General features: G+C 39.8%; 1 protein-coding gene across 2 annotated transcripts in view; it reads left to right on the top strand.

The window, feature by feature from the left end:
- The window catches only part of Enpp6 (ectonucleotide pyrophosphatase/phosphodiesterase 6), a 125399-nt gene that overhangs the window by 35588 nt on the left and 63232 nt on the right, over positions 1–26579 (top strand). For both annotated transcript variants that reach the window (XM_003469173.4, XM_013151608.2), the window contains exon 2: positions 13210–13389. In XM_003469173.4, the coding sequence (XP_003469221.1) occupies positions 13210–13389 (180 nt within the window). The remainder of the gene's footprint in view (positions 1–13209; positions 13390–26579) is intronic.

Below are 26579 nucleotides of genomic sequence, written 5' to 3' on the forward strand. Positions count from 1 at the left end.
CGACCACTCTAGCATGTGTGGTGGCCGGCCTTGCTCCTCCTCTGTCTATATTCATGGCATTTTTAGCATCTTCACAGGCAGCTCCAAGAATCCTTTGAACCTTGCGGCATCCTCAAACCGGAAGATGCAAAAATGGATCACAGGGTTGGTGCAGCAGCATCTCGACAGGATGCTGGGAGAGGCTGCGAGTGGGAGCATTCTAATCGCCAGTAGAGGGCAGTGGCGGACCAGGCATTTCCCAAGCACAAGAAGGAAGCGTTCTCAGCCATCCAGAGGCCCACATCCGGCCAGTTTCTTCTGAGTGTATCGTGAGCTGTCTTGCCATCCTCCCACCTTCCCTGTTCGTGAGCAAAGCAGATATATAGTAAAGCTTCTTTTATTTTTCCTCCAAGGGGATTTGAGAGTTTGACTTCGAAGATGCTGTGTAAATACCATGTAAGAAATAATCTGCCTCACCTCCCAGAAAACCATAAAAAATGCATACTTTGATATTGTTGACTTGCTGTTAGTATGCATTCACTCAGGGCCTTCAGTGTCCCTGGACACTGCACTAAATCATGAAAATCATTCCACCTGAAATCATTCCACTCTGCCAGGTGCAAAGCTTATCAAGTTCCACCCTGGCACCGCAAAAAGGGGGGAAATCCCTCTCCGATGGGAAAACCTAGATTCAGCGAGTTGTGTGAGGTACCACAGCTAGGGAGTGGTGGAAACAGGATTTGAACTTTCATTGACTGGGCTCCAAAATTTGTTCTGCGAGGCTACATGCTTCTTATTGGCCCTGAATTTCTACCTTCACATCCTACCTTATGTTTCTGTTTTTAATTTAAAAGGCTTCCCTAGTGCTAGTGCTGTCTACTGCTTGAACTGGGCAACTACCACATCAAAAAGATACTTCTCACTGCTAGCAAAGTGACAAATTGCTCATTTGGGTTATTCTTTCATCCATGAGGGAAATTATCTCCCAGCATATTTTATATATGTTAAGAACATCCAAGAAAAATGACACACACCAATCAGTCAGAGTAGTGCAGTGTTCACACCAGGCACTTCTGTTAATAAGATGATCTTTAATAATTATCAATTGGGAAATATAAAGTGTGGTTACAGTGATGACATTAGCTGTAGTGACAACGTTAACTCTCGTGTCTTAAGAGACTGATCTCATTTCTTCGTGACCACTTATGGCCCACGCTGTGACTTCAGGCCACCATCATACCTACCTCATATCTTCTAGCAGTAGTAAATAAAATCATCCACATTGACAAAAATGAGTTTTTAAAAATGTATAGGATGTAACAAACATTATATGCTTACATTAAATAGTTTAAAACTAAACAGATTTTTGCTTGTGAAGAAGACACAATAAAAGTGAAAAATATTTACCCTTCCATGCAGAGAAACCACACAAACAGCCTAAAATATATGAATAGTATTTCTTCCCATGTGAAAGATTGAAAAGTTTCACAACTCAAGAGGAATTGGGCAGGCAGAAATAGTGAACCCAAGATGCACCCTTGTTCTGCTGAGGCCTACTTTGATAAATAAGCACAAGAAGAAAATAATCTCAGAGAGATTTTAGGACTTTTAAATGAAAATTAAAAGGATGTTGAGGCCCAGAAATAATGGCCAGCATCAAGAAATCAAATAATAACAAATGCTGAGAAGGCTGTGGTGGAGGTGGAGGTGGAAAAGGGAGCTGTCCAGACTGTCGATGGGAATGTAAACTGGTGTGACCACTTTGGAAATCAGTGTGGAGATTCCTCAAAAACTGAAACTAGAATGTCCATTTGACCCAAGTATTCTCCTTCTAGGTTTCTTCCCAAAAGAATTAAAGATATTATATTACAGTGTTAACATTTTTATGTCAGCACAATTCATAATAGCTAAATTTTGAAAGTGGCTTACATGCCCATTAGCTGATAAATGGACCAAGAAAATATGCTATTTATACACAATAGATTACTTCTGTGTCATAAAGAAAGATAATCCTGAATCATTTGTGGTGTAATGGATGTACCTTGAGACCATAATATTATGTCATATAATTTATATTTTAATTTATATTCATTATAAAAAAAGACCAAATTAAAAGCTAGCAAGTTTGTGAGACAAATATTTCTCAAAGAAAAAGAGTATCAAGAGGTAGTGGGAGAGAGGAGGTAAGGAAGGGAAAGGAGATGAAAAAAGAAATTAAGGGTGTGTCAGGATGTGTCATGTGCATGTACCAACTCCACACAAGGCATGTAAACATGTACTGCAACCATGTATAAAAGAAAAAAAGGAAAGGAATCAAGAGATGGATGGAAGGGGAGAGAGGAAAGGAAAAGTGGGATTAAGAAAGGAATGAAGATATATTATGTACATGTACTAATTCCCACAAGGGATGTACGCATTATGTACTAAGATAATGTACTAATAAAAAATACTGACAGCATTAAAAATCAACAAATGCTATGCTCTGAATATTTATGTCATACCCCTCCTGCAAGTCTTTACTTCCAAGGGGATGGTGTTAGGAGGTGGAGCCTTTGGGACTAGGTCCCGGGGGCGAAGCACTCACAAGTGGATGTAGTGACTCAAAAGGGCCTCTTGTCTTTTCTGATGGGTGGGGTCGGAGTGAGATGCCTGTCTCCTGAGGGAGCAGCTCCCACCAGACTGAATCTGCTGCTGTTTGATTTCAACGTCTAGCCTACTCCACTGTGAGTAATAGATGTTTATGGTTTATAAGCAAAAATAATAAAAGAAAGAAGGAAAGATGGAAGAAAAAGAGAAAGAAAGAAGAAAGGAAGAAAGGAAGAAAGAAAGAAAGAAAGAAAGAAAGAAAGAAAGAAAGGAAGAAAGAAAGAAAGAAATGTTCTTTTATTGGCTTCTTGCTGAAAAATTAATTTTGGTTGATTAGTTGGTTCCTTCCAATCTGGGCCACTGAAATTAACTGTTAGTTCCTACACTAAGCGGTTGGGTCTCATCATTTTCTATCAGCTCCTGGAATTAATGGTGTGTCCAGTAATAATTTAATATATAAACCCTTTTGTTAGAGATCAGCCCTGGGTCAATCCGGGTTCTACACCAACTGAGAAGTTTGCCTGGAGAATATGGCGTGTATCCAAGACCTCGCTGTGCCTTTTGTTGACTGCATTAAACTGTCTCCCAGTCCCCACCACTGCCCCAGCCAGGTCCTGAGGCATCCTGCTGCCCTTAGTGTCAGATGGAGCGACTCTTCCACCTGCGGCCAGGCAGTGTGTGAGGGTTAGGACCTGTCCTGCCATTCACCAGCCTCATTAGTGTGAGGACAGCAGCCAACCTGTGTTCCTGGGGGAGAGGAGGAAACTCAGCAGATGGAAGATGGAAATTTTACCTTAGCAAGAGGGTGGATGTGCTTCAGAAGAGAGGTTTTGACTAAATTTCACATATAGAAGTAGGAGTGCTTAAAATAAGAAATGTCTCCCTTCAGGGATCTACCATCCTTTGAAGGCACTAAAGGAACTCAACAAAATGGTATGTCTTTAAAAATCTTATTTTCTGTGTAATAATTCAGCTGTTTTCAAATGTTGCACAGAGGCAAAGATGGAGTAAATTGGAAACTTCTTAGAGCTTTGATTAAAAAGAGCTTTATAACAGTATAAACATTTAAAATCAAAACTTACACTTTTGTTCTCACTCAGAGAAATGATTTTTTTTCCTTTTACAATATTCTAGTTGTTATGGATTTGCACCATGTTAGGGGGCACTTCAAGAATTAAGTAAAATTAAAGAGTATGGTTTTTTAGTTCAGTGATCTTAAAACTATGAGAGTGCATGTCTCTAATCAAAAATATCTCCCCTTTAACATTTTAGGGCTATTTTTGTTGCAGTCCCCACACTTCACACTATAATCAAAGCCTGTTATCTCGGTCTTGCAATATTTGTGACTCAGACTCTAATCATGACTTGTGTCTGGCACATACATCAGTTGCTTTTACAGAGTGCAAATTGTGAACTTTTTCTTTCAATTTAATCTTGCATATTTCATTTGAAATCACCTTTTTAACCTACTCAAGATCTGTGTTTGAGTAAGTTGAGAAAATGAAATGTTATTTCCTAACAGAGGTGATCTGCAAAGCAAATTTCAATTTGTAAATCAGATAGCTTGAGCAATGGATTGTTAATCCCTCCATGTCTCTTGAGTGGAAAGTAGTCATTCAAAAGTTCACTAATCTAAGAGTGTCTGACTAATCCTTAAACTCTTCAAATCCTCAAGGAAAAGTAGCCAGAGGAGCCTAGTAGTCTGAAAGTCTGTGTTATTTAAGATTCTTAAGCTTCCTGGCTCTGAATCTGCTATATAAAGATACTTCTTGGAACCATGTCATCTGAAGCGATGTATATACATTCAATCTAAAATGCAACCATTAACCTGAGACCCTAGATTTCAGAACCTTTGGAGCCTTTCTTTCCACAGCTGGATTCTTTCCAGGGGAGAGGAAAGCTAGGATTACCATCTCTTTTGTTAGGATTGTGTATCTGACAGCATTCCCTCCTTTAGAGATATTTAAGATAATTTTTGTGTGCTATAGTTCATTGCAAGAGAGAAGAGTATGTCTGGTATTGTGCAGATCTGGGCACCTCTGTGTGTTCTCTTCACTGAAAGTCTGAATTAGACCTAATTCATAAGGCAATTGCTATTATGATGACCAAGGCCTGTGAATGGAAGAGATGGCGTGATAGGAACAGTGGTGGTGACCACAAAGGTAAAGAGTTTGAATCAGAGAGACCTAACTTTGTGCCAGAACTGTGCCTTCTCCCCAGCCACTCAGCCACTTGTGCTGTCGTTCACTCACCTGAAAAGTGAGGATAATGCCATCTCTTAGAGTTACATTTAAGACTATGGATTTCATCCCTCCAGAATCTAACTCAACCCTGGAATGCCAGAGACTGTGCTTTCTGAGTGGGCTCAGCCCTGGGATCTCACCACCCAGCCTGAAGTTTCCCCTGAATTTATCCTGTCTGGGAGGCGGAGGTTTTCTAGGTTGCAGATTAGTAAGCACAGCAACCATAACATCTACTCTTTTTTTTTTTGAAGGCATATTAAGTGCTGGGAATTATCTGAGGGGGATATACTAGTTATTTTCTCATTGCTGGGACAAAATACTTAACCTACAAGTTAAAGCAAGAGCACTTTAGTTTAGTTCACAGTTTGTGAAAGTTTCAGTCCATAGTCAACTGACTCCTAGGCAATGTGGCATGGCAGAGGAGAGACAGCCCATGGCAGGGCAGGGAAGAGGCAGAATGTCCCCTCCCCTCTTTATTTATTTCAGCCTACAAGCCTATTGGTTGGGTGCCACTCACCCCAGGGTTTTTCTTTTCTCTTTAGTGAATCCATTCAGCCACACCTAGAGTCATGCTAACCCAATCAGTAGACCAATCCAGTTATCCTGCAGCCATAATCCATATTCACACATCCTAGATCCACCTATGCATGCATGAGGATTTGGGAGGACGTCTATACACATGCCATAATATGGGGTATGTTCCAAGACCACCACGGGATGCCTATAACCACTGATAGTATTTTTTTGTATCAGAAATTGAACTCAGGATCTTAAGTTTGTCAGACAGGCACTTCACCACTGAGCTATATCTCCAGCCCAACCACTGGTAGTATTAAACCATGTTTTTTCATGCATATATTCCTTTGACAAAGTTTAATTTATAAACTTGGTATAGTAAGATCAACACTAATAACTGATAATGAAATATAACAGTTATAATAATATACTACAAGAAAAGTTATGTGAATGTAGCCTTTCTCAAAATTTCTTTCTATGCTCTACTCGCTGTTCTTATGAGGATACAAGATGATACAATGCCTACATATTGAGATGAAGGAAGGTAAATGATGCAGTACCTGTGAGGTATTATCGTTGACCACTCCCAGGAAGTCATTCTGATTTGTGTGATGAAATCTCAGATCCTTCTGCTCCATGACAGGGAACACAAATTATTCCTTGCCCAATGTATCCCTGGTGTATATGCTACCCACCTGTTAAGATTTAGTAGCTGTCTTATTTATGAGATACATATATTGTCACAGCACCACAGTGCTTGTGTCCAAGTAAAGAATGGCATGCAACTTAAAACATATGGATTATTTACTTCTAGACTTTTCCATTTCATATTATCATGAATGAAACCTTGGGGAACAACTGTATTGAGTGTCAACTCATATACTGTGTTAGGAGTAAGGACTCTGGGCCCAGGCTGCCTGAGTTGTATGGCTTGGCTCTGTTGTATGACACGTGTGAGATTTTGGCAAACCACCTCCTTTGGACTTAAGTTACTTTACTTATAAAAGGAGAAGGGCCTAATAATAGGATTGTCCCCCTAGGCTATTCTGAGAATAATGCTATATTGGTTTCCTGGGCTTGTTATAATAAAGTGTCACAAATTTAGTGGTTTAGAACAACAGAAATTTATTCTGTGTTTTGGAGGTCAAAACTGAGAAAGCCAAATGTCAGCAAGGCTACATGCCCTTTGAAGGACTTGGGATGATTCCGCCTTGATCCTGTCGGCTTTTAGTTTCCCTAGCAGTTCTTGGCTTATAGATGACTGTATTCCCCCTGAGTCTGTCCACATCTTTTCCCTTGTGTGTTTCTGTCATTATGTTTAAATTTCTTCTTTGCATAAGAACACCAATCATGTTAGATTAAGGATCATTCTATTGACCTCCTTTTAATATTTGTAAGATGATATTTATAAGAATTCAGTTTTTAAATAACATCATTCTGGAGTGCTGGGTTTAAAAGTTGAACACGTACACCCATAAGGGGTGTACTTAGAACAATATCTGGAACGCGGTAGCACTGACTGTCATCTCTTCCCCATCCTCTCCCCACTCTTTCCTTCCTTCTCTTGCTTATAACACTAGGCTTGAACTCAGGGTCCAATGAAGGCTGGGCAAAGATACTTTGGGGTGTCTTTAATAGTTCAGCCCCATTTTATGCTCACTGCAATCTAATCAAGGTAGTATTAATATTCTTATTTTGGAGATAGAAAAGGTGAAGCTTTCAGAAGTTAAGGATAGTCTCAATTCCCACAGCTAGAGTGGGAACGACCCTACCCAAACTGCTGTCTGACTGCATACCTTTTACCTGCTTGATGTTGCCACCACCTCCTAGATATGGACTGATTGGCTGCAGCCAGGCTCCCCACACCTGTCATGCATGATTCAAAAAGCAGATTTCCAACAGGAAGACTCAGGGCTGGCCTTTAACTCTGGACTAGACTCTCAGCTGAGTGCTGCCTCTAGGCAAAAATGTTTGTGTTATAAAAGAATGATTCCCAAGAATCTTATTAGTATTTTGTAACCTGTATTTACATCACTACATTTTAACTAAATATATATGCCTAAAATACCACCTCATTTTTCTCTTTTGACCAGCTGGTTTTGATGTTTGGTAGACACAGCCCCAGTAATCTAATGGAACACTCATAGACCTCAGAAAAACAAAATGAATGACTTTTAGAAATTAAAGAGTAATATCTGTCTCTGAAGGTGATTATACACAAGGAAGTAAGAAGACTTCTATATACAGTCCTTATGGCACAATGACGTTTCTGTTAGTGATGGATTACTTGAGTTATCCTAGTTCCATAAGATTATATCACTTAGAGATGTCATAGATGACTTCATTTGTAGAAGTACATTCTGTGATATTCACACAATGATGAAATCACCTACCAATGCATTTCTCAGACATTTTCCTGTCATTAATTGATGCATGGCTATAATCAAGAAATTCTTCATTGGCCATAAAATCTGATTGTTTAGTGATACAATCAGCTATGCAGTTGTTTTTCTGCATATATGTTTGGAGGCATAAATAAAATGGCAAAAAAATTGCTGAGCATCTTGTTGAAACCAGTATATGTTTGTGTTCCAGAGTACAAATGTAACTACTAAATCTATTTATCATGAAAGTGAAGCTTAAGGTACATTATGTTACAAGCCAAGAAATCAAGGTTGAGGTCACCTTTTTCTTTGGATTTTCACCCTTCTCACCTTGTGATAGTTGTATCCTGGGTCAGATGTTCAACCCCTTCACACCTAAAGTACATAAAATGCACGAGTTATTCCTGTAACCCCTGAAATTACAGGTAAAAAGTTAGACGAGGAAGCCACCTGAGGTCTTCTCCATTTCTGAGATGTGAGTGGTACCATGAGATCTCTCAAATCCCACTTCAGGGGATGTCCAGCCCACCTGCTTTCTGGTGTCTAGTTAAGGCCCTTTACCTTGTGACCAATGTGATTTTTTTTTTGCCATGAACATGAAATAAGATGTTAATAATAATATCATTAAGACGGGCTGGGGATTTAGCTCAGCGGCATAAGCTCTGCCTTGCAAGCAGGCGGTCATGAGTTTGATCCCCGGTACCGGTAAAAAGATTTAAAAAAAGATTAATGATATCAGCAAGAATGAAGAGAGGGAAAGGAAAATTAGAGGAGGAGGAAGGGAAGGGGATTAAAAAAAGAAATAAAATGTAATGTGTATGTGTGCCAACTCCCCAAGATGACTGTAAAATGCATATACTGAAAATATGTACTAATAAAACTTTAAAATACACAATATAAAAGTGGAAAGGGAGATGGCCACATGCAGAAGGGGCTAGGGCAAGGGGTGTTGTCACTTTACAACAATGTGCTGTCCCAAGAACTAATCCAGTCACTGGAGATTTAGTCCCCTCCCATGAGGTCACACAAGCCTATTGATCAGATGGAGCCTCCATGACCCTAGTGACTTCCTCTAGGTCTCATCTCTTAATGGTTGTGTCCCCTCCAAGCCTGCACCCTGGGACCAATCTTCCTGCACATAAAAGTCTGGTGAGAAAACAATATCCAAGCCATAGCAATGAGGACAGCAGTTGTGACCAAAAGGATGAAGATATCCTTGAGGATGTGACACCAGCAAAAGACCTCATGTAAAAGGAACTTATGAGGTTATTTAATGGCATTGAATGCACAAAGAATAAAATTTTGGAAGCTAATACAAGCCTAGAGTGTAACAATCCACCAAAGCATAATAAAAACGTTATATTGTGTTTTGGTCTAGAAGAAAGTGAACACTATTCAAACCATTTTGTTAAGTTTTTAACTAAGAAATAAAACTCCAATTCTCAATGTTTGAAGTTGCAGTATACTAGTACTTCATCGTTTTATTATGTGTCTTCATTTGTCTATGTTACTAGTTGTAATTGACAGTAAGAACAATGTTAATATTTTGATAATGTTTCAGTTTTTGTTTTTTGAGACAGGGTTTCACTTTATAGATGAGGCTGGTCTTGAACTCATGACAGTCCTGGCTCAGTCTCCTGATAACTGAGATTACAAGTGCATGCTATCTTATGCTGCTTTGACCACATTTTTAATGGTTATTTTTCCCACTGATTATTAAGATAGTTTCATATGGTTTCATCTTTCAAAGGCGTTTTCATAGTCCCATACTCCATGCAAAAGAGATACTGTATTTTATAATAGCTATTATCACAACAATTACTCAGATAAGAAAATGAGGCTTGAGAGAGTCTAAGCTACTTGTCCAAGATTATACACTTAGTAAATAGAAGAGCTCCTGTTTGTGGTGCCTCACTGTTTTCCAACTGGTCTAAAATGAAGACTTATCTTTACATGTCTAGCAGCTATATATTATTTGACAAATGCATTGTATTAGTACATTTTTGTATTACAATAAAAAATACCTAACTCTGCATGACTTACAAAATAGAGAAATTTATTTGGCTTATTATCGCAAGATCCAAACATTTGGTACCAGCATTCTGGTAATTCTGTCTCCACCACCCCCAGCTGCAGCATAACATAGCTGAGAAGTGGAAAGGAAAAGGGTCATATGCCAAAGATGTCAAGAAAGTGGGGTGGCTGTACTTTACAATAACCTGTTCTCTTGAGAAATAACTCATCTTATGAAAACTACACGATTTCCTTCCAGAGGCAGAGCTTCCTTGGCTGAATCACCTCCCCCTGAGCCTGACTTCTTAAAGGTTTCACCACCTCCTAACACCCCACAATGGAGTGCAAGCTTCTAGCACACAAACACTTGGGGGGCCATGCCCTAACCAAACCACAGCAGGCATGTTGAATGAATTTTTTAAAAAACAGTAAAGGAAGTAAAAGAAGACACAGGATGTGAAGGCTAGCTGCCATTGGAAATATATAATGTGGTGCAGAGTTGTTCAGGCTTGCTAAAAAAGCTCTAGAGATGGTCATTAATTACATCAGAACACAAGTGAATAAGACTATAAGAAATAAAAAATGAAAATGTCGTATTCAGTGACATTAATATGGCACTTCTACACAGGGAGCTATTCCATGTGCTCTCTCAGAGACAATGGAGCTCAAATGTTAAAGACCCACAGAGATGTCCTTTGATTCTCATTCCTGAATACCACCTGAGATTGTATTGTCTGACGGAGTCAGGGAAGTTTCTACCAAATCCTTAAGCAAGAGTCAAATAACCAAACTGTAGCAAAGCTCTGTTTGCAAAGTGCAAACTAGAGAAAAATCAAGAAGATTTGCAGATGTACAAAAATAGAGATGGGTCAGGCAGTAGCATGGAGATGAGCATTTGTGGGCTGCAGAAGTGAGAACGCTGTGTTTTGTTTTGTTCTGTTCTGTTCTTTCAGCCACCGCTTCTAACCAGGCAACAAAAATGAAAGAGCCAAAGAGCGAGGATAGGTAAGAAAATCAGCTTGAATAAGAGCAGGCTGAGACCGTCAGTCCTACTGTAGTCATGGAAGGGAGGTCGAGTCAGCTAGGAGAGGAGATTTGGGGCAGAAGAGAGAAGGTATAAATATGTCTTCCTACTGGATTCAGAAAGGTCCAGAACAAAGGGACACCCCTGGGGATTGGGATAGCATCTGCAGTTGAGCCTTTGAGAACACACCTTCTGATTTCAAGTGAGCCAACCCACCAAAACAACCGACTTTCTGAATATGAGTTTGAGATGACTTTCTTGTTGAAGAGCTCTACGATATAGAAATTCTCTAGGAAAATGTTTTCTGACTCTGTCTTTGCCCATCTTGTATTTGTCTCTGACTTTGTCTCTGTTGCTGTCTGGGTTTCAGTTTTTTACTCCAAGGGCAGAGAGTCAAGGAGGTTAAGAGTTTGGACGCTTTGGGGTTCAGAGTCCTGCACATGAATAGAGAGGAGGAGAAATGTACTAAATGACACTGGGTGGTTTGGGAGATATGCGAGTTCTTCAGCAATTATATTTGTTTACTTCCTGCTGCTTTAAATCTGGTATTTTCTGAAAACTACTTCACAGGAGGCCTTAGCTTGTATTTGGGTTTAAAATGGTTCAACAGTTCAAATCTGAAGGCAGAGATGTTGCCTATTGGGTAACTTCCTATTGTTCCCATATCTGATATCCCTACCTTTTCTGGTCTTTCATTGATGGTTAGTTGAGAGCTCTTTTTTGGTCAGTGATCTCAGTAATACCTTTCATATCCACTTCCAATTTTGCATTTCTGAAAAGTTTCCTTCATATCAGCATCATCAGGTGAGATGTTCTCGCTACACTTGGGAGGGTGACAGAGACCATATACTGGGAAAAACTGATTCCATTGGATGCTATCATGATTATCTTTCCCTGTGAAAGGTAAACAAGCATCATCAGGATGACAAAAGTTCTTGATATGGAAATAATTATTTTGAATAAGGGCGAAAATTAAATTTTAGTTATAAGAGTGCTCTTGAAGTTTCATATAACTGAACCAATAAGAAGTATGTTCTTACTTAATGAGTTGGGTGGTGCATACTTGGAGTTGTGTCCTGTAACATGGTAGGTGAGGATGGGTATGATTTTCCAGTTATGCCTGCAACCTGGTCCCTTTCTAGCCTCCATCCTAGGAAATACGTCTCTTTCCTGTATAAGACCTTCTGTTGAGTGTTAAGGATGGGGACCATTTATTCCTATTTCAAGTTCTCTGCCTGTTACAGTGTATAATAATATGACTGTACATGTATGAACATTTAATAAATGTGAGTTAAAGTTCCTTAACCATTGGAAGAATTGTTCAATATCTTAGTTTTTTAAAAAAATTAATAACCCACATATAAAGCTTTAGTTAAGATCAAGGAGATCTTTGGGCAAAAACCATTGTGTTTAGGTTTTTGAGTTTTAAATTCCAGGTGTCAGTTGTAGAATGCCTTGCTTTCTGTGATGAAATGAAAGGTTTTTCCTTTGTGTTAGTTTCAGTGTCCAAATTTTCAAAATCGTATTTTATTGTTTCTTTTTGTTTTTGTTTAAAAATAAAATGTTGGTGAGAAAGAGACCAAAAGAAACAAAACAGCAAACAAACAAACAAACAAACAAAAAGGCCACTTTGATTAAGCCCAGTTAGGGAGTTCAGTGAAGCCCGTTTCACACTAGTGCCAAGTGACGCTCACTAAAATTGCAGTAATTTTTGATGCACTTGCCAATGTTTGTGTTATTTTTACTTTAAAGATGTAACAGATTGCTCCAAAATAAATAATTTAAGCCTAATATTTCAAAAGAGTCCAACGCTTGCGTCTTTTGCTTCTGGCTTCTCTTCTGGGACTGAGCTGTGCCCCTCAGTACCAGCCCTCATTTCTATAGAACAGTCTATTTGGAGAGTTGTTTTCTGGCTTTGTTTTTCAAAGCTGAGTATTCTTTTCCACCATCCTATTCCAAATGTCACAGATTGCATCATTGTTCAGCACTGAAGAAATAACTCCCTTTGACTCAAGAGAGGAGAGAACAGACACGAGATCAGTTAAGGTGCTGATCGTGTGGGAGGAGGATTTGGAAGCAGTGCAGAGAGAGCTGTGGGGTGAGAACATATCCCAGGTCTCCCAGAAATCAATTGTTTCTATTTTGATTGGTATTTAGACGTCAAGCCATGAACTGAGAGCCTAACACTATGTACAACATCCTCATTATAACTTAAAACAGCTTAAATTTGCCTGCCTGGCCTCTCCGAATGGGATCCCCATCCTCAGTCAATTAGTAGACATCTCACCAGATTGTTGGTTTTTATAGTACAGTCCAAAAAAGAAGAAAGATCTATAATTTAAGGAATCAACAGAAAATCTTGATGATGTTCTAGACTTCCAAAATGAGTATGAATTGCTTTTATATTCAGAAAAAAAAAAGAAACCCACAAAAATCTGACAGCTTTGTGTTCTCATTCATGCAGGTCGTCATTGTGAAGTCCATCAGATGACTGGCAACTACATGTGGGATCCCAGCACCAATAAGTCATTTGATATCGGCGTTAACAGAGATAGCTTGATGCCACTGTGGTGGAATGGATCAGAGCCTCTGTGGGTCACTCTGACCAAGGCCAAAAGAAAGGTCCACATGTATTATTGGCCAGGTGAGTATGCTGGCCTCCAGCATCCTCCAGTCTTCCAAATAAAACAACATGGAGTCTTCCAGAGAAAGGAATGCTCTTGTTTAAAGGCTGTGCCATGATTTCAAAAGTGAGATTCTTACTTAAGAAAAGTCTTAAATGTCTTAAATTTTTGCTTTGAACTAACATGCCAAAAAAAATGCCATTCCCTGTTTCCTTTGACTTGATAATACTGCTGCAATATATCATGTTTCTTTCATGTGCAAAAATTTAGGTAAGTGGCAGATATCAATTATAATATGTTTGTTAAATATTAAAAAATAATTGGTGTACCGTTTCTATAGATATTTGAGCTCCCACACAGTATTGAAAAGAGAATTCAAAGACCTCATAACTTTTTGGTAGTTCAAAAAGTAGTTTTCTCTGTGTCAAAACTCCCTTTGTCAATCCTAGATGACTAAAGAACTACATTATTTTACTTACTGCAACTGTAACCTTCCTTGTTTACTGTGAGAAGTCCTTGGAATACTTCCACACTGGCAGTTAATATATTTCATTAAGGATGAGCGAGTGCAATGCTAACAATATAACCAATTTACCATTGATGGTATTCACTCATTCATTAAGTGGTAAGTAACTTGACTTTTCCAAGCTCATGGCCAAAAGCACTTTTCTCCTGATTTTCAGTGTTGTAAAACTTGTAATTGACAGTAGGGACAAAGAAATAAGGGGAAGCCTAGAAGAAAGGAAAAACTGAAAAAAAAAAAAAAAAAAACCCTAAGTGAACAGCAGCCTAGTAGGACATGGGGAAAAGCCACTTGAAGGTATCTCAATGGCTTTGTTTAGTGGGAGGGAACTGTGGAAATGTGCTGGGTTATGGGGAAGGGAGGCCTTCATGTGTAGGGAGCCTGGAGAATAGAATGAGTAAGCAAGGCTGAAGCACGGATGGCCCACAGGAGGGCAAGAGCTTTGGTAGGAGTCTGGAGGAGGCTGTATGGAGGGGCCACATGGAGAGCTGCTCAGGGCACTCAAGGGTGTGCTAGCTCTCAGAGAAGCATAGAACTCATACAGATGGAGACACAAAAAGCACCCACATCCGGGCTGTGATGGGAGCCACAAGAGCTGACACAGTGAAAGGCATGCATAGGTGAGCTCAGGAAGTCCAGAGCAGGGTGCAATGTCAAAACCCAGCAATAAATAGATAAATTAATAAATAATCAGGCATAGACTCGCCTTGGTAACAGAGGTGGTTTGAGGGGAATCAGTAAGAATTCTGAAGACACGTGGAGTTCTGTCCATCACCTAGCCTGGCATGAGAAGTTTGTAAGCAGGGGAGGGTTTAGGAGACCTGTCTTATCTCAGATTGAGACTCAGCTTTTCACAGATTTGGGTGTTAATTAAGGATGCAAATCAGTGCCCGGGCCAGTTTAATGAGACACAACTGGAGGAACCAAATTCATGGTTGAGCCAATCACAATGAGTCCTAAACTCTAAAGATTTTAGTGCACTTCAAATTTATTCTCAGAAGTATTATTATCAACAAACACAAGAGGTCATATGTATAGACAAAAGAGAGGGAATAGATTGGGCTCATTACCTTAGCAACCAAAACCACTTTAAAGAACCATTAAGATGAATATTGCCACAACACCATAGGCAATACCTTCCATAATAGCTGGTTGGTTTCCCTTGCTGTATCTTAAGTTCTTCGTGCTTTTCAGAGCACCTCCCCCACAAACATGCCCCAACTCTTCATGTGACTCTTCCCTATCTAATCCATTGTCCGTGTGATTTTTCCACAGCCATGGATACAAATGCTGTGGCAAAATGAGGGAGGGGGAATCCTAAAAAGGGAAAGTTGCCATATTCTAAGCTTCTTTCTGCAGCATTACAGAGCATTATGTTTTCTCTCATTTGGCAGAATATGAATTTATATATCACTGAGGAGCTAGTGAATTTCAAAGCTAACTTGCATGTAAAATATCTCATTGCTTCTCCAAAACACTTCCTGAAGGGCAGGAAGAGGCCAATCACTTCCTTTGACTCACAGTTTAATAGCTAATGTGATGTGACAAAAATGTCTTAAGACCAGCTACGGTGTTAACAATCAGGAGGAGAGAAGCTAAAGTAATAGCTTCCTAGAATTTGCACAGTGACTTAAATGAAGATGCTGTGTTGAAGCCTTGATAGAAATTAGATGAAACATTTCTTAGACACTATCTAGTCCTTCAAATCTGGTTACCCAAGAAACAGCTCTTAGAGAGTTGGTTGTTACTTCTTCCCAGCCCAGCCAGCAGTGCCCTGGGAACTTCATGCCTCCTAGTCAATGACTGAGAGACTAGTGGTTTAACTGCGTCCTTTTGGTCTGCACCCTGTTCACCTCCAGCCTCAGCCAACAGCCCCGTAAGTGCTCATTTGTCTCTGGACATTAAGTGAAGTGCAGTGGCATTTCTTCCAAACATTACTTGATTTTATTTTTCTTCTTCAACACTCTTCATCCTTCCCTACTCCCTGTGAGACATTGTACAGACCTCTCGATGGGGCCTGGAAAATTTTCATTGCTCCAGTGGGCTGTGTTATGACACTTTGAGTCTCCACTAAGTCAATATTTAGAAGTGCAATTTAGAAATGGCAGCAGTTCAAATCTTCTTGTCAGGTAGATAAACCCTCAGACTGAAAAATTGATCAGTGGTGAGGAGTCCAACCTACCCCACCTCAAACCTTGTGATATTTAATACTGTCAACAGACCCTTTAGATTCCCATCCAGTGTTATCATTGAGGATTGTGGGGAGAAATGTGCCTTAAGAAATGAACCCCAACCCCAAGTTAACCAGGAAGACATGACTGGGACCCAGTGCTGTTCTGTAAAGGAGAAGAGATAAATTTGTATTTTTCACTAATGTTATTCCTCTATCCAAGCTCTTCAGTTTGATGTCAAAGGAATTTTGTTGAAGGACAAAAGGAAAATGTTCCAATATTTATTTCATATTGGAGAGCAACTAAAGCAAAGCATATTGGAGAGCAAGCAGCGGAGGATTTCTTGAAGGAGGAGTGAGGGAATTGGTGTGGATGCTAAGATACTGTATAGCAAGCGTTTAAACTTCTTGGACAAGCAGTGCTACCTTACACAGTGGCAGTGGTTTCTGAAAAGCATTCTTACACCTTTATAAAATACTGAAAAAGGAATAAAAATTGGTACCTTTTAATAACCTGTGGTTAAAACTCTGACATTCCAAGTCTATATCTTTCATCATCCATTTCGCAGCTGTAATTCCCTACAACAAAATAGGAAGTCTTGAGTACAAACCACTCCTATGCCCCTGGAATGGCGCTGAGTGTGGGTCTGGACTTTTCTCCCTATCACTTCCTGTCTAGTGCAAATGTTTAGACCAACAAGATACCATTATTTAGAGAAGCACACATTGCCACCTGCTTTCTCTCCCTCCCTTTCCAGAACTGCAGTGAGTGGGGAGTTAGCATGCAGGTGTTCAGTTCAGCTACCCTTGCATTTTGGTTGTTATAAGAGAGGACATTTTTTTTTCTGTGTAAGTGAGTAGCACATACTGACTATTGGTTAAAAGTTATTAGTTACCTACAAATTCTTCCTTTTTCCTGCTGTGGTGGGGCCTGACACTCTTCCTTTAAGTTGACCTCAGCTGTATACAGCTCAGACAAAGGGAAAACTATGAGCCTATTGTTTATCCTATACATCTATGAGTCAAGATTATACCTGAGTCATTAGTTCTATACACAGGATATCAAAAAATGGAATATTTTTCAGGCAGACATTTAACAATGCTAATAAAAAATATCTGTATAGTCACTAAATTTCCCAGTAAAATTCACCAGTTTGGCATTAGACTTTAAGATTTATGTAATTTTAGAACTAAAATAGGCTTAATACATAATGTGCTCATTCCAACACTTAGAAATAAAGAAACTCCTTAGGGAACAGATTAAAAAGTATAGATCTCAGGTTTGGGGGTGGTAGAGTGTTTGCATAACATGCATGAGATGCTTGGTTCAATCTTTAGCACCTTAAAAAGCAAGAACCCTACAGGCCTCCTTTGCAGAAAAATACACCCACGCATACTACACTTGCAGTTTGTGCTTACATAATACCAGAAAATACAAGATTAGTATTATCAAGTTAATTTTTGTTATAGTAATGTATATATACTTATGATACCAGACTGATTTTATTTTATAGGATGTAAACATGTTAACAACTCATCAAAGTATCAAATGTTACTTAAAGTCCTTTAATTAATATTTTCAGGCACTGGTAGGCCTGGGACAAAATTCTGTAAGGCTCTGAGTGGACATCACATTACATCATATCCTTTGTCAGTAACTTTGGCAGGCTCTGGATCACTAATATTTTCCTGTGTCAGCAGGAAAGGATTACAAATCCACATTTGACATGTGAGATTGTCTCAAAAAAAAAAAAACCAACTGATCTGCAAAATCATCCCACAGAATTTCTAGGCAGCAACAATTTCTGCTGCAGAGAAACTGAGAGGTGTTTCCTTTCTAGACTTCTGGCTGCAGGAGCAATTCCTCTGGCTTTGAAAGTTTAGATAACTGTCTGTTTGCATCTATTCTTCTTTTGCAAGATGGTCTTGGGCAAAAGAGCTCCTAGTTCTTTTTTTTCCAGCCACATCCATTATGTTGATTAGAAGTCTTACAGAGAAATCCAGGGATGAATTTCCATTTTCACAAATCATGGTGAATCCATTTCTTTGCAAAACCTCTTTTAAAGAGGATAACTCAAGGCTGTGGAATGGGGTGTCAGCTAAATACTGACACTGTCAGCTAAATACTGATACTGACTCCCTCACTGTGTACCTCTTCCTTGAGAACTCTAATGAAGGAAATAGATAATCTAATATTTGCCCAGATAAATGTAAAAAGCACAGTTATGAAAGGTATAATAATGGGAAAAATGATTATGACATCATCTAATAAGGGATCGGGTGTCAAAGATTTCCCAGGACCTGAGTTAACACCTGGGAGGATGGGAAAGGTGCAAGAGTGGGGTGTGGGCAGAAAGGAGGACCAGAGTGAAGGAATTCTGCTTGTGAAGGTCCTATGAGGAAGGAGAAGAAGCACAGAAAGGCCAAGAAGCTTCAAGAGGGGAGAATGGACGTGATATGGATAAGGCAGAGAGGCTGAAGACAGGGCAGGAAGCCTGAGCCAAGCTGAAGAACAGTTTTGCGTAAGAGCAATGAGAAGTCATTGGAAAGTTTTAAGGATGGAATGACAGGATTATAGTGCATCTCAAAAACAAAACCAAACAACTCTGGCTGCAAAGTGGAGAATGGAACGGAGGCATCGGAATGGATGATTAAAGGGTGACTGGGAGGGGAAAAGTATGTGAACACACAGAAGGAATAAGCATAGCTTATGGTAACAGAGGTGGTGAACAATGGCTAAACTGGACACATACCCAGGAATTAAAATTGGCAGGACTTGGTGATGGATGGATTTGGGTAGGAAAATGGCAATGACAGGCATGACATTTGGTTTTTAGCTCACTGAACTATGTGGATGGTGGATTGTCAATGAAATTGGAGAAACTAAGAGGGGAGCAATTTGGAGGCAGAGCAAATTGGCTCTGAGTTGCCTATTGGAGAAATTACAAAGTTTCATGTGTTTTTTTGCTTGTTTACATTTTTCTAATTTTTTGTAGCTAAGATACACTGATTGTATAGCAAGAAAGGCAATTTAGTTTGTTTCAACTAATGTTTAAATGTTCTCAACATTATTAGTCACACCTGGGAATATGTAAATATACATCATATTCGGTATTATAAATAATCAAAAGATAAGGTACACCAGAAGATGTGTATAAGTTATAAGCAAATAATATGCCCTCCTATATAAAGGATTTAAGCATATATTTTCATACTCTATGGAGTCTTAAAGCAAGCAGATATATAAAGAAATTAGCTGTTTCAGTTTCATTGGTAGATTAATAAAATTATTTCCATGTAAATTACTTTCAACTCAGATTTATTTTAACCCAACTACATATTGGTTTACTTATTTGTGGATTAATCATTTGGCCTTGATGGATCGATAAAAAGGAATATCCTAACATGTGTTAGAGAACATCTCTAGGAGGATTTCCAACTGCATTTACCTGCCCTCAACTTCCTAATCTATGTCTCAGGGGCCCGTGTTCTGGGCAGTCAGGGGCAGAAGGTTTTCTCCAAAAAAGAAACTTGGGAATCAGTTTGCTGTGCTGTTTATTGATGTATTAATACTGACTCTTTTCTTCTGAGGCCTGTATTCCAGATACATGGGACCCTGACTGTATATGCCACATCCCTGCTATCAGGAAACTTACCATTTAATACTGCAGCCAGCTATGTAAAAAGCAATCATCCCAGGGTGACATGTGCAGTGAAGACCAACCTTGGGTTTTAGCACGTCCTTTTGCAGCTTTTGTGGTGGCTCCCTATCCTAAAACCAATGGAGTACCTCCTTAGAAATGGAAAATAAAATGGCATTTGATTTAATGCTGAAGGAAAAAAATTAAAGGAAATATGGGAAAGGATAGAAAGGAAAGGAAGGAAGCAGGGAGAGAGGGAAGAGAGGAAAAGGAAAAAGCCAGCAGGGAGGGAACAGTAAGGTGATATAATAGAAAGGAAGAAGAAAAGAGAAGATGAACACAGCAGAGGGAGAGTGCAGTCGAGCATCCCCGAAGCTAGGTTTTAGGGGACAGAAAATTTGTCAGGCTCCTGTGCTGCTTTTGTGAAGGTCTAGGACACACCCTCCTCCTGGCAGTACCCTCCTGGCAGCGCTCAGCCTCATAGCTGTGAACTCTCTTCTGCCCCGTTGCTTACACCGTTCCTTCACTTCTCTCCGCCCTCTCACATGAACAAGATATTTCAACTAGGGCCAGTAACTCATTATCTACAGCTATACAACATTCCATTCCAACAGTCCTCAATGCCTCTCTAATCTAAAGGAGCAAGTAACTTGACTATTGTAGCCTTTGGTAGGATGCAGTGAAGAAAAAAATTTTGTGCTGTAAAGTTAGTCACCATTGAGGGATCCTGGTGGCCTCTTCTTGGGCTGATACTGATACATGCTTTGTGCCATGCTTGTACTGTTCCTGTTCATGGGCTTTAGTAGGGTCAAGGTTCATCTCCACCAGGATGGCCATCTGACCCAGAGCAGATGCTAATGTGGGAAGCTCCTGAGCTCAGCGACACAGCCCTGCCACTTCTATTGGCTTTGTCCCTGAGAACAGGCACTGAAAGCTGATCTTCTGGCTCCCAGAGTGCTCCCGTAAGGCCCCTCTTCCTGCAAGGATCATCCAAGGGACTCCAGGGAAATGCTGCTCTCTACATCCTCCCTCTCCAGGTCTTCTAAACTGAGGAATTTGAAGTTTAGAGAACACACAAACAGGAAGCAAGTGAGCTGGATGGTCATCTGTGGTGGTCTGACTCCAAATCACATGCAAGTTTTCATGTGCTGTCACCTTATCTCTGGCCACGTCTGGCAAGGGCTTTGCACTGATGGAGCATCCAACCAGCCTTTAGATTTGTGAGGCCAGCTTCCCAGAGCATATCCCAGGGGTGGTGGATTCAGAAGGGCAGGAACTCAGCAAAGATAATACCTTTCTGTTAGTCCTCAGAAGAAGAATATGACCATGTCTTTGATTTCTGGTGTCTAAGAGCATCCTAAATCCACTTTTCAAGGTCTGGCTTCCTACTAAGTCTATGCTATATTCTTTTGTTGGTGTAAAACACCTCCTGGAGCAAGACCAGTATGTGTGCAAGGGACCACCCAGCCTTTGCTATGCCTTTCTTAACCAAGTCTGTAGCCACTGGCATTGAGTTGAGCATTTCTCAGGGATTTCAATGTTATGAAACAGAGTGGTAGCAATTTTATCCTGCTTAAGCCCTTCATTGCAGACAGCTGACCACTCCCATGCCTGCTCTTCCTATTCTCCCTACACTGCACTTCCAGCACTTCACTGGGGCTCTTGGGGAACTATGGTCAAAGACATTTAAAGAAAAGGGTCAGAACACAGGTTCCACATCTGGTTAGCCACTGTCTAACTATATTCCCTGGGGAGAATCACTTAAACTTTTTGTGCTCCTGTTTTATCACCTGTCAAGCCAGAGTGATGATATGTACGTCTCAGGTGTGTTGAACATGTTAAATAAGGTAGTTGATATGTACAAGATGTGATTACAGTATGTTTTTAGGAGTTACACTCTATCTCCAGCTTCAGGTTCTATAAAGGGGCTTAACCTGCATTCATTCGAATGTATCATGTGAGTTTACCCTGAATCAAAACTAAAGCTGCAGTGTCACACAAGGAACACAAATGCACATAAGCTGAAGAGTGAAAAGCAAATGATGTTTTAAACTGCAAGGGAATTCTAGGATGGACTGGAAAGGCTGGTAAGGGACAGCAGGCTTTCTAGGGAAGAGATGGACAGAAGCAGCCAGTCATCATAAGGAGCGAGTATGTGAAGAAGTAGAGGACAGCCTTACATTTCGATGCCTAGAGATCAGGAATCAGGACTCAATGAGCAAAGTACACCATGCACATGATGGGCGCAGAGGTGGAGCTTCTTTTCCCCAGCTACTCAGTCATTAGACTGGCTTGTCCAGCAGAGTTGGCTTCCTGCTACTCACTCAAAGACTGCAGAGAGATGGCTTGCAGCGCCACAGAGACAGCACTCACTCCCTGTCCCTGTTATTCCAAGCCATCTGAAAGCCTAGGAGACCAAGAGACTCCAGGTATTGGGATAAGACTAGTGTGTAAGGGCTTGGTGGTGACAGAGGGTGGAAAGGAATCTCTTCATAAGGGCTAGAATTCTAACAATCTAGGTGATCTCTGCAGAAAAGAGCTTGTGGGTATTTTGTGTCTTGGGTAGGCGGAGGCTACTATTATCCAAATAGCAGGAAAACATCTTTGAAGAGAAGACTTTAGTCAGGAATACCATGTGGTGCAGAAAAATCAAGATGTTCCCTTTGTTTGGAGCATGGTCACTGGTCTCAAGACTGAGATCTTTGAAGTGTATGCTTCACACATGAAGATGCTATTGCTAGCTGTGGTCAAGGCGACCCAGACCATACTGTAATTTCAGTAGCTGTCATCCATTCTTTACATGGCCTCACTCAGGAGGAGTTACATTCCTGAGTATGGGCCAGAGGTTTTTCCTGATCTAACACTAACCAGCAAATATTGAGATTATAACCTTATCTTTGGCCTCATTAAGCAGAGACTCAGCACGGCTAAAGGCATGATTTCCTTCTGATCTTGCTTTCTAGTTAGTTATTTTTTCTGCCCAATAGGTCATTTTCAGTTGAGTTTTCAGAATCAGCTTTAATAGATGAACTACTTCTCATGTAATTTGTCTTCCCCAGCTTGCTTTCATCCCTGTATGTGAGGCAAAGTTTCAGGAGCATCCTGTGCTCCTGCTAGCCCACTTCTCCCCTCCCTACATCAGAAAAGGGCCACCACCATAGGTCTCCTTGCCCCATAGGCCAGGCTAACCCTGGGGAAAGAATCTCTGTGATCAAAGGCCATACTTCTCCCCAAAGACATGTTCCCACAAGCTCCTGTGCCTCAGATGTATTTTCCTGGTAAAGGTTACATGTTTCTACGAGAGTTAATTGGCTTAGCTGTTTTAATAAGCTCTCTTGAGACATGTATTCAACAGTTGCACACCTGTCTCACATCATATAAAATGCAGCTTGCTGGTGTTATTGTTACAAGATGTGTCAAAATTGGCAAGCAGGAGCTACACTTGGAAGGAGAGACCTGTGTTCTAGGGAGTTCACAGAAATGTCATTTTTATAAGCATAACTTGATGGTCTTTGTACAAAGTAGCCAGGAAAACAGCGTACCTGGTGCAAAATACCAGACCTAGTAGGCAAGGAGACCTTGAGTCATTCACATCTCCCATCTGATGTCTTTGTTAGCTGTGAAATAGTGGAGTTTGATGTAAAGCTGCTGGATATGGGTGTGAAAATTGTTAATTACATGATCTGTAAGGGATTGATTTATGTCATAGATATTATACATTTGCATGTTTGTTTTGACAATTTTTTGGGTGATGATTTATGAAAAACCAAGTGTATTAAAATAACTGTCTGATGGATGGAAGTTCAGTGTTTTGAAATTCCTTTAAGACTTTTATTTTGTACAATGGTGCATAGGTAGTTGTTCTTTATAAAGTTCCTCTGTATTTTATGCTCAGGACACATTCAGTAGGTTGTAGGAAGTAGCATGTAGTGCTAATGTTCAGCAAGCAGGCTTATTAGAGACAAATATAAGATTAGGTCATGAAAAATGAACCCCAATTAAGAATAATTCCTTTCCAATTTGGGAATCATAAGAAAATAAGATGGTGTAAAGAAAAAGCATGCTCTCAAAGTTAGCAGAAAGCCACAATCTTACTCCCAGATCCCTGCCTTTGTTCATTTCCTCATGGGTCCCCATGGCAGATTCAGAAACCATGCTCTTTTTTGCCTTATTTTGGGCAACCACTAATGATCTTACTGGACCAAATTCTATGCTCCCTGAAGCCGTGGAAATGGCCCAGAGGCAGCAGCATAAAGATTGAGCAATGCCCGTCTATGTTCACAGACAGCTTGTAATGGATTCAGGGGAAAGGTCCACAGACACCTGATTAGAGAGCTATCTCAGAGACCCACACAACATGACTCCTTCCAGTCTGCTGATCTATGTCAGATAAAGACTAAAGAAAACCAAAGAAAGCATCTAAACAAATCCACCTGGGAATAATTAGCTTTACTCTCTCTAAAACTACCAATTCAGTTTACTGTGTGCTATATTACATTGCCACTGTAGTTCATTTCTTTCTGGCTTTCCTTCATCAGCCATTTCTTCATTCTGGATTTTACATTAACAATAAGGTGAAATGCTTTTCCTTCCGAGATTTCACCCAGGAGACACCATCTGGACAGAGCAGGGTGTACTTGCCGCAGCCTTTGTCTGGCTGGATACTCATCCTGCCCTTTCTCGGGTCCATGTGGAGTTCTGTAGCTTCCATCCAAGTTAATGGTGTCTGTAGGACTTGCATTTGGAGCATCTCTGATGGAACTGATAAGGATCCTTTCACCCTATTGTCTGGCTCTCTGATTATTTAAATATATAATAAATTATAAAACCTCATTGGCTCTTCTATGAAGAGCCTCTATCTCTCTCTGTTCTGCTTACAGAGCTACAGTTGTGCGATGAATCCAAGGAGAACAGGTTACATATCTCATTTCTCCACTCCACTTCACTCCTATGTGAACATTACATAGAACAGAGCTACTGCTGAACACTTTCCTAGCTTAGGTGTCTTCAAATTGGGTTCTGAAGGCTATTGAAGGACAAGAATAATTTTAAGGGAATAGTTTAATGACCTCCAATTCTCATAATTATTACTGAAGTTTCTTGACTGACAGTATACCCCTCACTTATTGTATTTAAGGCATGTTAGCGCTCGTCCATGAAGAATCTTGGGAAGGTACACTGCTACTGCCATTACCGCATTGTTCAAAAACCTCCAGCGCCAAACAGATGGACAGCTCAAAATATTGGTGTAAACGTTTGGAAATTATTTAAGAAAAACGTAACTGACTTGTCAACTGAAATATTTTAAAATTTATGGTAGATCATTGTGTGAATTTTGGCATTCAGAGAAGTAGTTCAAAGAATAAAATGTCATTGGCACAAACGACTTTTATTTCCATCTACTTATTTATATGAATAACTTAACACTTACATTTAATGAAGAGATTTTGAATTTATCTACTTCTAGAGATTAGTCATATTCATTCATGAATATATGAATTAATTTTAAGAAGCTTCTCTGTTCATTTCCTTAAGAAATGTATTCCTAAACCAGGACAATGGCATGTACCGATAGTCCCAGGTATGCAGAAGGCTGAGCAGGAGGATGGCTTGAGCCAGCCTAGGCAATATAGCAAGAATTTGACTTGAAAAACAGAGTGGAGGAGGGTAAATTCACTTTTAAAAAGTTGCAAAGTTTTTAAATTTAAAAATCATTTATTGAAATCTTAAGTTGTACTTGGTACAGTGACAGGCTAAGTTGTTGTGAAACAATTTTTCTGTCTGTGAACTAGAAATGCTGATGGGCATGGTGTATGCGTGTACACGTGTGATAGATCAGAGGTGTACCAAGACCTAGAGAAAGGGTTGCATTTGCATATTGGTGCCATCGCTCTACTCCAGTCGAATGCTGATCTCAAAAGCAGTTAAGCAGCAAAGCACCTGGGCTGCACTTCTGGCAGAATCATAGGATCAGGAAAGGACAAACATTTAAAAAAGAAAAAAAATTGAAGTTCAGGATCCACCAAGGGAAGAGACCCAGTAAGCAACCCACACTTTCTAATGGGAAAATGAAGGGCAACATCTTAGGAGAAAGAGGAGCTAGAAATAGACAAAGAACAAATGCTTCTTAAAAACCAGGTTGAGTTTTGAATCATTTTAATTCCTAACTAAATCTGTTCTGGATAGAAGTGGGCTGTCCATAGCCTAAGTGCTCATCAAATGCTTTCTAGAAGATAATAACATATGGAGAATCAAATAATTTATGATTTTTCATGTTCAACATGTATACCATTCAATTAAAAAAAAAAACTCAAATTATCAGAAAACCAGGAGTGGCCAAAAAAGTAACAATAAATGCAGCACAAAATAGACTCAAAGCCAAAAATGAGTCACGTAGCAGAGAGCACTGTAAAAGAGCTATGGAGCCAGGCACGGGGGTACATTTCCACAATCTCAGCAGTTGGGAGGGTGAGACAGGAGGATTATCAGGGCAGCCTGAGCTCCTAGTGGGCTCAAGGCCAGCCTGAACTGCATAGCAAGACCTGGCTCTGCAAATAAATAAATAAATAAATAAATAAATAAATAAATACATAAATATATAAAGTGTTAGGTACTTCAGTAGTGAATAGTATTAATTTCAGAACTGAAAATCAAAGAATGAGAAAAATCTTAAAAGTAGGCAGAGAAAGTTGTTTAAAGGAACAATAATAAGACTAACAGCTGACTTTCCCATATTGCCACCAGGTATAAAAGAAATATTACATTCTTCAGACGTAAGGAACATAGTTACAGATGGAAGGTAAGAGGTGGAAGAAAGAGTGAAGAATAAGACAAAGTGTAAATATGAAAGTAAAAATAATGTTTTAATAATTATAA

Source organism: Cavia porcellus, unplaced genomic scaffold (assembly GCF_034190915.1).
Source record: "Cavia porcellus strain 051 isolate PalLab524CR breed Dunkin Hartley unplaced genomic scaffold, mCavPor4.1 scaffold_24, whole genome shotgun sequence".
NCBI lineage: Eukaryota > Metazoa > Chordata > Mammalia > Rodentia > Caviidae > Cavia > Cavia porcellus.